Below are 13,568 nucleotides of genomic sequence, written 5' to 3' on the forward strand. Positions count from 1 at the left end.
AAGTTTGGAGTCTCCGTTTCCAGGATAAGCTGTAAACTCTGATAGTCTTTTAGTTGTTGTTTTTCTCCTTTTCGTGATATTGTACTGATTAATTCATTTATAATGTCTCTATATGTATGAAATTTAATCCTGGCATACATATAGTTATGCATTCGGTTTTGTCCTTAAAACCGGGTGTGACAGCACTGCGCCGATCGCGCTGGCGATCAGCGGCGCCAGCCTGCCGAACATCCAGCGTATGCACGCCGGCGCCGCCCGCTGCTTACCGCCGGAGCTACCCAGCTGCTCCCACGCCATCCCGAGGGCTCCAATGATGGCGAGAATGGGGGAAATGACGAGCAGGGCCAAGTTGGTGACGAAGCTCGACTCCATTGCACTCTCTTGCTGCATTGTGCGTGCATGGTTTGCTCTTTATACTGCCCGTGATCAAATTCAGACCACGAATTTGAGGTTTGGCGAGGCGAGATACTGATTCCTCAAGGTTCATAGGCTGCGGCACCGCCACACGTGTTGTTTCCATTTCCAACAGCCGCAAACATTGAGGTCATTGTCAGGAAGCTGCTCTGCTACTAATTTGATCCAGGGCCAAGAACGCAAGTTCCATGCACATGCAGAGCGGAGCAGAGCACAGCGGAGCGCCGGAGCAGAGCAAAACAGAAGAATCAATATCTTGAGCTGCCGCTGACAATGACAGGGCCCGACGGAGAAGAACATGAGGCGCTCCTTGAGGCCCATGATGCCGCCGAGCGCCGACGATGGAGAGGTGGTTGGACGGGTTGGCCTTTGATTTCCTTTTCTCTGTTCCTATTCCATCTACTACGTGCATGCATCGATGGCCAGGAGCTGAACCATTGACACCACTACTACTGGAGGTGTCATCTGGTATAAGTGCCTCGAGATCACGCCACCGCCGGCCGTCGCGGCTCAGTTAATATTCTGATGAGCGCAGCGGCTCCTGCCCTCCCTCTCAGCGCCCCTTCGATGTGCGCTGAGATTTGCGCCGCTGGCGCCGCCGGAGTGCCATCCAGGGGGGTTGGTGGGCGGGGCCGGGGTGGCGGAGGGAGGCGGCGGAGTTTAGAAAATCCGGGTTGCCAGGGGACCATGCCCGTCGGACTTAGAGGAGATGGCGGCGGCGGCGGCGGCAGGCGCGGCGGCAGCGGCAGCGGCGGTTTGTCCGGCGGCGTGGGCGAGGGGGCGCGACAACGCCCCCGGCCGGGCGGGGTCAAACGGGCGGTGGGTGGCGGCAAGTGCGGCGGCGGCTGAGAGGGGGGGGGGGGCATGTGCCCGCCGTGCTCATGAAATCCGTATTGGTCGCGGCTCAATGTGATGCCACACAAACACAAGAGGTCCTGAACTCCATGGCTGAGGCCCGAGCCGTGGCTGTCGAGCAAGCCATGCCGAAGTCGAGATGGCTCGCGCCCACGATGCATGGATGGCCGTCGAGTTCATCGACGCCCAATAGATGAGTATGCTACACATCGGCAGTCCCCGTTGCCATCAAGAGTCCAAGACGTCGCGGCCGCCGCCGCCGCAGCACGACGACGCGACAACGCCGGCCAGCGCAGCACGTCGTGCCATGCAAGCTATACGTCCGAGCTGGGGCCGTCGAGCAAGCTTGGCGCCGCCAACACCGTACCGATGCATCCGGAGCTCGTGTATATCCGCACCGAGCGAGATCATCATCATCCGCGTGGCGTCGAGCACCCCACGATCGACTACGAGCGGCCGCCACCACTGACAGCCCTGCTGCAAGGCTGCCGGAGGACCATGGAGCCGCGAACGACGACGGGCAAGCATCTGCGGCAGGCTGCAGAACCGCGTCGGCGAGACGATGGCCGAGGTCTGCGGAGGGAGCTGCGCGCTGCCGCCATCACTCGGAACTGCTTCACGCTTGTGCCCCTGCTGCCGCCGCCGCCTTGGGGACTGAGGGGAGTGGGTCCTCGATCAACTTGAGCATAGGCGCCAGCAATCTCGGAAATCCATGTCCCATGATTTGATCATAGCCGGCACCATCACTGCAAGCTTCGATGCATCGTGTCCTCATCGTTCTTGTCTTCAGTCGAGGTCCCCTAGTTGCTTGTGGCCATCGTTAGGATACGCATAACTACAAGAACAATGGCCGGAGTAGCGAGCAGGCCTTCTAACAGCAATGGATCCCGTAACATTTGCCCCAGCCAAACAAAGTATGCATTCTCTTAATTTCTTTACGTTACCGTCGCATTCCATTCCCATTGCCATTTACGTTACCGCAACTGAACCAAACAGCACCTGCATCCGAATGTTCAAACTTGTCGCCTTCAACGCATCGATGTTTCAACGTATATTCCATCGCATTGTTTGCTGTGTATTTAACTGTGACGTGTTTTGCACTTTCACCGCAGGGAGAATATCATCCATTTATAACATATCCCCAGAGCCAAAGGTTGTTAGCTCAGTTGGTCTGGGCGCAGTCAGCGGCACCCGCAGGTGGGGGGTTCGAACCCCCACCGGGACGGATTTCCCCGCCTGCGGAAAAAAACCCCTCATGATGCTTTTGATGACTTGGCTGTGTTGTCAGCCTGGGCCCGGCCCGGTAGGTAACGGCCCCAAGAACGTGGCACCATATACAGTGGGCTGTGTTGTCAGTCAGCTTGGGCCCGGCTCGTTGGGTAACGGTCCCAGAAACGTGGCACCAGTTCCAAGCTTAAGAGCCGGGGTTCGGGAATTTCTAGGCCAGGGTCATCTTGGCCTCTTCTTAATTACAATGCCGCGGGGGCGGTCTTTCCCCCGCCCGGTCAAGTTTTTTTTTTATAACATATCCCCAGACCACACGGAACTCCGACCACAGGAGAGATCTCTTCGTGCGGGCACTGCGACCACCTGCATTTGGCGTAAGTGTGGCTCGCTGAGATCGATCAACTAGCCAATTCTCCTGCTGCGTGATTTGACTGTAATGCCGGATGCCAAGGATCATGAATCGCGCGCCATCGCCATCGCCATCGCCCATTGCTCTCGTCTCCTTGTATTGTTTATCAGACACTTCGTACGCTGGGAAATGGTCATGTGATCCAAATCCAAGTTGTGGCCATGTGCCCACGTTTGAACGTGCGTGCATGGGACTCAAAAGAATAAGCTTTAAGGTCCTCGAGACGTATACTAATAAAATAAAATAAAAACTGTGATATTTCTCTAAAGTGCACAGCTGGAGCAACATAATTCTTTCTCTTCAATGGCGGATGCATGATTGAGCTCCAGAGGGGGTTCTACTCTTCTTCTTTCTCTTCCCGCCTCCCCTTCCTTCTTTCTTCCTCCTCAAATTTGTAGAGGGGCTACCCACGCTGGCTCCGCCCCTATTTCTCATACATGGAAAGAGAGAATATAACTTATTGGGCACACTGCACGTACATATTATATTATCCTAATGATAAGCAAACGCTAGCTCTATCCTAATGACATCACACATCAAGAGTGGCTCTGAATTCTAAACAAACTCTAAAACTAGCTAGCAAGTGGCAAGTAGCAAGTGCACTTAATTTTAACCTGTCAGCGGCAACTCATGCGAACGGCACCCCTTTCCTTCCCCCGGTACAATGCTGACGGAGACCGGATCGAGGTGGCTCCTCACGTACACAAAGCCGAGGTCGCGTACGTGCACATGGCGCCAGCGACCAAGGCGCAGCAAGCCGCGAGCTCCATGGTTGTCTCTCCTCCCGCGTCGTCGTCTCCGGGTCCGACGATGATGCCGCCGCCGGCGGCGGCTCGGAAGCCGCTGCACCTGCTCCTGCTCCCCCTCTCGCTGCCCGCCCTCCTCCTGCTGCTCTCCCTCGTCTTCCTCCTCTCGCACACCACCTTCAGCCTCCTCATCTGCCCTCTCCTCCCACGGCCACCCTCGCGGCGCAATGCGACGACCACCGGTGGTAGTGGAAGTAGCGACAACCTTGGTGCCTCCATGGACAGGACCATGCAAGCCTTCCATGCCTCGACGCCGCCGCCGCCGCCCCCTTCAAGGCGCAATGCCACGGTCACCACCAGTAGCAGTGGTGCCAGCCTTGGTGTCTCCAAGGACCACAAGACCGTGCAAGCTTTCCATGCCTCGGTGGCTGCGGCGCCGCCACCGCCATTGCCGGCTGCTCCTGCTTCAGCTCTTAATAAGATGAGCCGCAACAGCAAGAAGGTGTCCGCGAAGAGAAACAAGAGCCTCCTCAAGCTCCTGCTCACGATCACGCCGCAGACGCGGCTGTTCGCGGCGCGCGCCGACGAGCTCTTCGCGGCGCCGTGCGCGGGCCGCTTCTTCATGACGTGGCTCTCCCCGCTCGCGCAGTTCGGCCGCCGCGAGCTACTCGTCCTGGAGAGCCTCTTCCGGTGGCACCGCGGCGCCTGCCTCCTGGTCGCCTCCGACACCATGGACTCCGCGGGCGGCAGGGGCAAGCTGAGGCCGTTCCTCGACCGCGGCCTCCGCGTCGCCGTCACCTCGCCGGACTTTGCCTACCTCCTGAGCGGCACCCCCGCAGAGGCGTGGCTGGGCGCGGTGCGGCGCGGCGGTGTCAGCCCCGGGAGCGTCCCGCTCGGGCAGAACCTCTCCAACCTCCTCCGCCTCGCGCTGCTCTACAGGTACGGCGGCGTCTACCTCGACGCCGACGTCGTCGTCCTCAAGCCCTTCTCCGGCCTCCGCAACGCCATCGGCGCGCAGGCCGTGGACGAGGCCACCGGCGACTGGAGGCGGCTGAACAACGCCGTGATGGTGTTCGACAGGGCGCACCCGCTGCTGCGCGAGTTCATCGCCGAGTTCGCCGCCGCGTTCGACGGGAGCAAGTGGGGCCACAACGGGCCGTACCTGGTGTCCCGGGTGGCGGCGAGGCTGCGCCGCCGGGGCCCTGGGCTCAACTTGACGGTGCTGCCGCCGCGGGCCTTCTACCCCGTGCACTGGAGCAAGATCGGCGGGCTGTTCGTTGCACCCAAGGACAGGAAAGGCGAGAGGTGGGTGAAGGCCAAGGTGGAGAACATCAGAGGCGAGAGCTTTGGCATTCACCTATGGAACAGGGAGAGCAGGAGGCTGGAAATAGAGGAGGGGAGTGTCATTGGCAGGTTGATTTCAGACAGCTGCCTGTTCTGCAATTCTTCCATGTTTGTAAACCAGGAGTAGCTGCAGGAGCTTCTGCACATTTTCAGCTGCAGCAGATAGATGAATTGAGAGGTCGGTATTTTGTGAGATGAGATGATGTACATCTTATTTGCAGGCAATGAATACTATAGTACAGAGGTTTTGAACTTGTAAGTATCAGAAACTATCTTAATTGAAGCTCTTTCAGAGAAATGCCAGCTGGTTTAATTGTAGGTGTTATGATTAAATTATTGAACTATCCCAACGGGAACAGTGGGAATATTGATTGTCAGGAAATGGAATGACAAACCTGAAGATCTGACATGAGCCACGATAAGAAAAGAAAGAAATACATTCACTCTGAAGATGTATGAAAGAACGGGATTTGCAGAAAGACTATTTAGCAAGTATATTCTTTTGTGCAAGATGCACCAGTCATAAACATCATACACGTCGACCATCTTCCATTTTGGACATAACAATATGAGGAAACTTTTAGACTAACAGAATAATCAATCTACTGTCACCTATGCCTACTAAAATACCAATGTCCTTCTGTGTCCTCAAAGTATCATTTTTGAAGATGAAGTTCGAATCCAGCAGATGATGAAAGCAGGATGAGGTTGGCCTGTCATTGAAACATGGAGCTACAGACGTTCTTGTTAATATGGATATCAGCCAAGAGGTAAAGACTTCTTGTTACTAGGTATTAGATGTTGTGTATCCTCAAGCTCAATTTCACCTCCTCTCCATTCGTCCCCACTTTCAAACATCATTTCAATCTGCTCCAGAGTTTTCCCTTTTGTTTCTGGCACACAAAAGTACACAAACAGGACAGAGACAATTGATATTGCAGCGAAGACGAAGAACGTTCCTGCCACTGATATAGCACGGGCCATAGAAAGGAATGACATGGAAACCAAACCACTGCTCACTCTACCACCTACTTGACCAAGCGCTGATCCTTGAGCTCGTAATCTCAATGGAAATACCTCTGATGACAAGACCCAACATATTGGTCCTATGCCGATTGAAAAGAACGCCACATTCCCACAAACTGCAAAAATTGCTAGATCGATCCCAATACGTGGAGACATGATCCCCGCAGCATGCTTTTGCAATGTAAGTGCCACTCCTAGGAGAAACAAGCATACAGTCATGCCAATTGTGCTGACATAAAGAAGTGGCTTCCGGCCAACTTTATCAATGAGGAAAATTGCAACCAAGATGAACACTGTCTTGGTGAAACCCACAGCGACGGTCGCAGCAAGAAGCTCCTGATCAGACTTGATCCCAGCATCCTTGAAAATTGTTGGGCTGTAATAGACAGTAGCATCAATTCCAGTAATCTGTTGGAATAATTGAATACCACAGCCAGCATAGAGCATCCGACGAACAGCAGGAGAAGGGTTTAGAAGCTCTTTCCACACTTCCTTCTCCTCAGATTTCATTGATTTCATAAGACCTGCGGCTTCCTCAATCTCAGCCAGCCGTTCTTCTACTTCAGCTTCAGACTCACTTATCTGTAGCAGCACTGCCCTGGCTTCTGAAACTCTCTTCTCCATCACCAACCACCTAGGGGACTCTGGAATCACGAAAAGTGCAAAGCCAATGAAGACAGATGGAAGGATACCGACACCAAGCATAACTCTCCAATTGATGTGCTCAGAAAGGCCGGAAAAGGCATAATTGGAAACATAGCCGAGGAGGATCCCAAAATTGATGCATATCTCAGGGAGGGACGTGAGAGTCCCACGGGCACCAGCAGGGGAGATTTCAGCAATGTACACTCCAGATACCATGGCACCAAAGCCAATGCCTACTCCAGCTAGGAGCCTCCCGATCATAAGCACAGTGAATGATGGAGCAAACGTCATGATGACGGCGCCTAACTGGAACACAATTGCACCGAGGCCCATTGTCCATTTCCTGCCAATTACATCAGATGTTCGTCCCCCTGACAGGCTTCCCAAGAGTGAGACCACGCTCAGACAGCCTACTAGTATTTCTTGCTGAAACTCGGTTATGTGGAGATCTTTCTGCATGTAGATGATGCAGCCACTCATGACACCAACATCTGCAGATAAAAACAGGAAACTCGGATCAGAAAAGTGTTATACAGAAAGAGGAGTTAATTTCTGAGCAGCGTGATTGACTTATTGTCGATACCCATGGCTGGCTCAATCAGCTTTGTTTCAAACGCTGAATTGTACAATCAGAACAGAAAGGTACCAAAATCCAACTTGTCGGACAATATAATATCGAAGAAAAGAGAAAGTTAAGGACCTCAACTCAGGTCATGTGAAAGTTGCCAAGAATCTCCAAAAGTTATCCACTTTTGTTGCTAGTACTAGCGTACAGAATGAGATCAGGAAATTCTCGTGGAAGGCAGGAAAAACATTTCCGACAAATTGCAAACTGATATCACTGTCGGAATCATGCTACAATTCCATTGACGGGGCGCGGGATTTTGTTTTGCAAAGGAAAAGAGGAAGGCGACATTCTTGTCCCTAAGATCGGATCCCTGGCGCACCGCGTCATTGCAAGCACTCACCGTAGCCGAGGAGGATGGCGTTGAGCGAGGCGAAGACCGCGCAGGCGAACACGAACCGCTCCCTCCTCCTCCTCTCGCTCTCGGGCACCGGCGGCCTCCTCCGCGCGTCCAGCTCCGGCTCCTGATCCTCGCTCCGATCAAGGACCGCGTACCCGTTCCTGCCGCCATTGGCCGCCGCGCCGGCATCCGCCATCGCCTCGCTCCGCTTTCCCAGTTACCCGGTGGAGCCTCCTCGCCGCGGATTGGTGCTCGGTTCGGAGATCATCGGCGGCCGGCTGCCCGAGCTCCCCAAATCGAATGGAACCCAAGGAAGGTGGGAGATGTCGATGTGGCGCTGTTCTTGCTCCGTTTTGTTTCGCTCCCCCCGTTTTGCCTGCTTCTTGGGTAGGTGATGATGGTTCCCATTTCTTATCGAAGAAACCCTCAAGACTACAAATCCTTCCAAAAAAGGTCCTTTCCTGTAAAATGCCCTAGATTAGCACTTTAGTAGGGCTGAAACTACAATTTCGGTATTCTACTGAGGTTCTCCTTGGCATTTCGGTAGTTTTGTCCGGGTCAAGCACTCGTTTTTGACATGGAAAAATTGTTAGTTAGAAGCAGGACTTGGACAGAGACGCCGTGTTCTGACTTCTGACCTTCTCCCGCCTTCTCCGGCAGGGATGAGACTGTTTCATTGGGTCTAATAAAAAGTTACAAGCCAGATTAGCTTAATGATCTTGGAAGATGAGATGGTTTAGCGGCCTAGGATCTGCCGGGTGTGGCGAATAAAGATCCTATAATAGCTTAGGGCCTGTGTGAGTTGCAAAACGTAACCACCGCTCAAGCCTTTTTGGCTGGCTTCTTCCGGGGGAGTCGCTTTCATACGAGTTTAAGCAAACTAGCAAAGCATGGTGGTTTGGACTAATCAATCCGCGAGTACGAGCGGAAAATATCAGAAAGCTCCCGGGCCCACATCATCAAGGCAGGTGCCCCCGTTCCATTGCCTTGAGAATTCTCGTCAGAAGCTTCGCCTCGCCTGAATTTGCCGAACACGGACGGCATCACAGTTTGACAAAGACACCATCCTTTTTCTTATTTTTTTAAAATACTAGATGGTTTGGCCTGGCCACAGTTCTTGAACAGTGGTTGTTATCACTAGCACAAGGTTGGCAGCTGGAGGGTAAGACACAGGAGAGTAGCGGCGAGTGGCGACGCTCTTGGCGTGGAACATGTCAAACAACCGGCTTTCTCCGTACGGTCGCGGCCAGGCGATCGCGCGGGCTAAAACTTATCACCGAATGGTCATGTTTAGTTCCCAAAAATTTGGTAAATTTTGGCCCCCAAATTGGTGGCTCTCATTTGTGCCACTAAAATAAAATACGGTGGCCGAAGGAGAGATGGGTACCATGCAAAAATTTGACATCCAACCGAATCAAATGGTGGCAAAATTTGGTCAAATGTGCCAAATTTTAGTTGGACGTAAACCAAACAGTGTGTCCTGATAGGCTTGAACTCACGGATTACCACACCGGACGGCGCCTTCTCAACGAATGATTTGCACCAGCAGGTACGCTAGGTACCAGCACCAAAGGATCCACAGAAACAGACGTTGCCATCTATTATTTCATTCAGTCCTAGCATGCAAAAATCGCATGCCGTCCCTCCCAGTAGTCCCAGAGGAGAAACAAAAAAAGAGAGAAAAGATTGCAATTCGTAGTCCATGCACATCGCAAAAGAGGAGGAAGAAGTGTGGATGAAGCATGAACTGACCGTAGCCGAGGAGGATGCCGTTGAGCGAAGCGAAGAGCGCGCAGCCGAAGGCGTACCGCTTGCCCTGCCGGCGCCGCTGGCTCTGCGCCTCGGCGCGGTGCAGCCACTCCGCCTCGTCCAGCTCCTCCCCCTCCTCGCCGACCTCCATCCTCCTGTACTCCCGCTTCGACGCCGTGCCCGGCCTCATCTTCACCGACTCCATTCGCCGTGTCTGCGTGTGCGAGAGACACAGAGGATGGAGTCAGGAGCTACCGCCGGTGGCTAGCTACTCCTACTCTGCTGTGAGAGTGAGACCTGCATGTGATCTCCTCCTTCCTCAGATCTAACAATGCCAGGGCTCCAAATGCACGCCTGGCTCTAGCGTTTGCTTGCTCCGTTTCATCGCAAAAAGAATGGTTACATGTCAAGCTTATTTTAGAGTCGCCTCCACGTTCACGGCAGGCCTTCGTTCTCTTTTTTTCTTATTCTATGCTGCAAGTGGCACGGGTACAGCTCCCGATCAACTTGCCATCAGATGTGCCGGTCTCAAAGTATAGGCTTCAGAAGTTCAGATCCGTTTGATTGCCCTTGACGAGGACTGTTTAGACTAATACTAATAGCTAGTGGCCCAAAAGTATCGGAAACGGCAGTGACCTTCCAACAGAAGTACAGAACGGGCATCGTAGAGTTTACAAGCTCCCAGATCTCGAGACCTGGAGATTTGTTTGCTACAATGCATATATGTCATGAGATACAGGAGTGATTAGAGAGAAACAATATGGACCAACAAACCGATATGATAGCGGAAATATATTGATAAGTGGTTGCTGTCCACTGGATGAATTCAGCAAGTGTACAATCCAGTTACATGTTTTTTTTTTGCAGATTTCCTTGTCCTTATCCTGATATGCTCTGTGCAGCGGGTGCTTCTGCGTTGATTGGCCGAAATTTGAGAATCTTGTGAACGCTGGCGAGATGATTCACCTCCTTCGACGGAGCTTCCTTGCTGCTGCTGGCTGGTTTTTCTGTGGTTACATCGGAAGGTGTAGTCTCATCACTAGGAGGTTTTGGTTCAGCTTCTGACAATAGAAGAGGAAAAACAGTGAATGGATCTACTGTGATGAACTACATTAGGTCAAACAATATAGCTTCTCAGATTCTGCGCCAACGAGGTTCCCAAAGAACTGCAAGAGTTGACATTATTCATTGCACGATGACAAAGTCAGTACACATACATGGATATTATATCCACTTGTTCGATCATACCCACATAATGGGGTACGTTAAGGGCAAACCAAGCCATCTCATATGATACTCTATTCTTCAGGAAACAAAAGTAACTCACCAAGGTATCAGATCCATTTCTGGGAAACTTAACTAGCAACGAAGAAAAATATTTGCCAAATATTAGAAGAGGGAGGGTAGTTTCAGAGGTACTTACCACTTTCAGAGAATAAATAGCATGTGCCAACAGTTTCTTCGTATTCTCCAACCTGTCATTAAACAAGGCCATTAGTACTAGCACACTGGGTAAGCAGGTTAGAGCATGAAGCTTAAAGGTACCAATTGGAAATCTGCAGGCACTTTTTTGGGGATTAAGAAGCCCAATCATTAGCACAAGGGGAAAAATATCAATGCAGCCTAACGAGAAAAGTCACTACCCTCAGTGGAGAAATCAGCGATCTTGCATGTTTGGTACCAAAGGAAGCACAGACGACTTACGGGTATAAAAAAAAATTGTGTTTCCATCATGTCCGGTTGAAATTTTCTAAGGTATAAGTAGAATTATGAATTTTTGGTCTTGATGAATAAGCACCCCATATTCAGTCTCCAACAATTGAACTAGAACAACTGATTTTGATCTGATAGGCTAGCAATAAAAGCAACCTGCAGGTATGCAAACAAGATTTCTGAAGGTTGAAAGAAATAAATTAGGTTGTATGTTTATGAATGTGCAAATAATTTATTAACACCACATGCACAAAAAGGATCTACAACACCTCCTACAACCAAATAATATTGCACAATATGGTTGAGTACAGACAATTAAAATGGGCTCATTCATCAAAAGTAGCAGGTACTCCTACTATTCTACAACAGCAGAACATGACTTACCATCTTCAGACGATCACCTACTGTCAGGGTGGGAGTCAGTGTATCCAGACCCTGAAAAACATGATTACACAGAACTTAGTAATCTAAAGTAAAGGTGATAAAAAAATCCAGAGACAGATATGAGCCAAGATATCAATGACCAAGAACTATATCAATGATCAACTTACAGAGATTACAAACGGAGCACCTGGTGGTATGTCTGAATAAAGACAATGATCCAACTCGAGCAAGACATACTCTTCTTCTTCCACCTCCTCTTCCTCTTCAATATGCTTATTTTTCTCATGTGGTTCCGACATCTCCAATTGGACCAACAACACAACTGTTCGGTCGTATTGATCAAGCAGGACAGTAGAGCAGCAACCTATGTTAGAATAGAATACGTAAGAAGAGCGAGCAGCGCAGCCATTCTAGTGTGAAGTGTGGCGATATCAGATTGTCAGTATCAGCAACTCAGTATTAATTTTAAACATTCTTAGATCAGTGTGCAGCATGGTTCATAAGGAGTTAAGGAGACCCGTGGTGACGCATCCCCCCTCACAACGCTTAGGCACAAAAAGCACACGGCGAGGCGACACCATAGACATACCCCTAGCATAGTTTTGAAAGCAAATATCGCATGCCTTTCAATCACGGAGGCAGTAACATAGCTAAGCTAAGGCAGTAAACAAGCACAAGTACAAAGCAGTTAAGCGCATGATTTTGTAACTACAGGCTACAGGACAGAGCAAAGCCATGTTGCACAACAGCACAAGCAGGAAGCAGCAGAGCAGAGCACAGCCAACTGAGCCAAGTTGCACAAGCAGCGGAGGCGGAGCAGAGCAAGCAGGAGAGGGAAGACCGTGAGAGAACCATAGCTACCTGTGCCTACTTGGAAACAAACAGAGCAGAGGAAATAGGAGGATGCCGGTGAGAGGAAAAGAATAGGGAGCAGGCACGAACCGCCGGAGAGGAGCCAGCTGGCGGAGAGGCGCGGTCGTGGAGACTGGAGAGGTGAGGAATGGCGGGGTCGCAGACCCTCGCAGCAGCACGGCGAGATGCCGGACCGCGGACTGAGCGAAGAAGCGCCGACGCGCGGTGGCGGGAGGGGCGGACGGCGGGGCCGCGGAGCCGCCGACGCGCGTCGCGGAGAGGAGCGCGGCCGCGAACAGCGGAGAGGATTCGCCGCCACCCGCGATATCCAGGTGCGCCGCGCCGCGCCGCTCTCCCCTTTCCCCGGGGCAAATCGCGGAACAGAATAGCAATATGGAAACCTGCTAAAACCCTGGTCCCTGGGCCTCGGCAGATGCCGGCTCGCAGGCCGCGGGCGGCTGCCGGCGACCGAGTGGTGAGTAGATTCGAGTCGATGGCCGGCGAGTCGGCGACCTATTAGGTAGCCACTAGCCAACCTGCCTGCGGCGGCTGGCCGGGAGCGCGGATGTTTCTAGGTTTCGCGAACAGGGGGAAGATTGACTATGCGGCCGCGTGCGCGAGAGCTTTCGCCTTTCGGTAACCGGCGGTTATGCTCGTGTGCGCCGATGCTTGTGGTTGGAGCCGCCGCGGACGGGACGGGTGTGGGCGGGTCCGGCGGCGACCTGGGGATGGTGTGGTGGTGCAGGCGGCGGCCGGAAGCATGGGCTGCCACGACTACGAGGTGGGCCGTTGCTTCTACTACTGGGCTACCGGTATCTCTGGCAGGCCGTGGTGGATCAACTTTTGGGACCAAGCCTGCTAACAAAAAAAAAAAGAAAACTTTTGGAACCAAGCGAGCTGGGCTATGAACTGGCAGGCCACCCCAAAAATTGGCGAGAAATCCAGCCAGCGTTAAAGAAAAAGAAATGCCCACCCCTAAAATATGCCCTCTTCATAAAAAATAAGAGGACGGCTGGAAGTTTGGAAGCCGTGTGATTTTTTATATAAAAAAATGTACATGTTTGCATAGGCAAAATTTCAAGAAAAGAGTTTGTGAAAAGTGAATACTATGGCAATACAAAATTCAGACCAGTGTAGACCAGTTCTGGCAAAATTTCATGTTTACTTGGTGGATAGCAACTAGCGAGGCGAGGGGAAGAAACAAATAGCCCCCGTCCGTTTGCCCCAACCCCAAGCGCC

General features: G+C 52.0%; 3 protein-coding genes across 9 annotated transcripts; 1 reads left to right on the forward strand and 2 right to left on the reverse strand.

Moving 5' to 3' along the window:
• Positions 1 to 3,491: 3,491 nt before the first annotated feature.
• LOC120642424 (uncharacterized protein At4g19900-like) lies at positions 3,492 to 5,161 on the forward strand. The gene has a single exon (XM_039918934.1). The coding sequence runs from the start codon at positions 3,536 to 3,538 to the stop codon at positions 5,120 to 5,122; it is 1,587 nt and encodes a 528-aa protein (XP_039774868.1). The 5' UTR covers positions 3,492 to 3,535; the 3' UTR covers positions 5,123 to 5,161.
• Positions 5,162 to 5,449: 288 nt separating this feature from the next.
• On the reverse strand, positions 5,450 to 9,758 carry LOC120642422 (probable polyol transporter 4). Of its 2 annotated transcripts, none has more exons than XM_039918928.1 (2): positions 9,384 to 9,758; positions 5,450 to 7,157 (listed from the first exon to the last, which is right to left on the reverse strand). In XM_039918928.1, exons 1-2 carry the CDS (start codon positions 9,583 to 9,585, stop codon positions 5,755 to 5,757), a joined length of 1,605 nt encoding a protein of 534 aa, XP_039774862.1. In that variant the 5' UTR covers positions 9,586 to 9,758; the 3' UTR covers positions 5,450 to 5,754. The 2 variants fall into 2 exon arrangements, with proteins under 2 accessions (XP_039774862.1, XP_039774864.1); XM_039918930.1 differs by lacking the exon at positions 9,384 to 9,758 and adding an exon at positions 7,635 to 8,048.
• A 292-nt stretch (positions 9,759 to 10,050) lies between these two features.
• LOC120642575 (general transcription factor 3C polypeptide 6-like) lies at positions 10,051 to 13,015 on the reverse strand. 6 transcript variants are annotated; one of them, XM_039919165.1, is made up of 5 exons: positions 12,420 to 13,015; positions 11,645 to 11,841; positions 11,478 to 11,528; positions 10,804 to 10,855; positions 10,051 to 10,387 (listed from the first exon to the last, which is right to left on the reverse strand). In XM_039919165.1, the coding sequence occupies exons 2-5, from the start codon at positions 11,774 to 11,776 to the stop codon at positions 10,260 to 10,262; spliced, it is 363 nt and encodes a 120-aa protein (XP_039775099.1). In that variant the 5' UTR covers positions 11,777 to 11,841; positions 12,420 to 13,015; the 3' UTR covers positions 10,051 to 10,259. The 6 variants fall into 6 exon arrangements, with proteins under 6 accessions (XP_039775099.1, XP_039775096.1, XP_039775095.1 ...); XM_039919162.1 differs by having other exon boundaries at positions 10,051 to 10,438; positions 12,420 to 13,014; XM_039919161.1 differs by having other exon boundaries at positions 10,051 to 10,441; positions 11,645 to 11,799; positions 12,420 to 13,007.
• Positions 13,016 to 13,568: the final 553 nt, after the last annotated feature.

The sequence above is a fragment of the Panicum virgatum genome, chromosome 7K (assembly GCF_016808335.1).
Source record: "Panicum virgatum strain AP13 chromosome 7K, P.virgatum_v5, whole genome shotgun sequence".
In the NCBI taxonomy this organism is placed as follows: Eukaryota; Viridiplantae; Streptophyta; class Magnoliopsida; order Poales; family Poaceae; genus Panicum; species Panicum virgatum.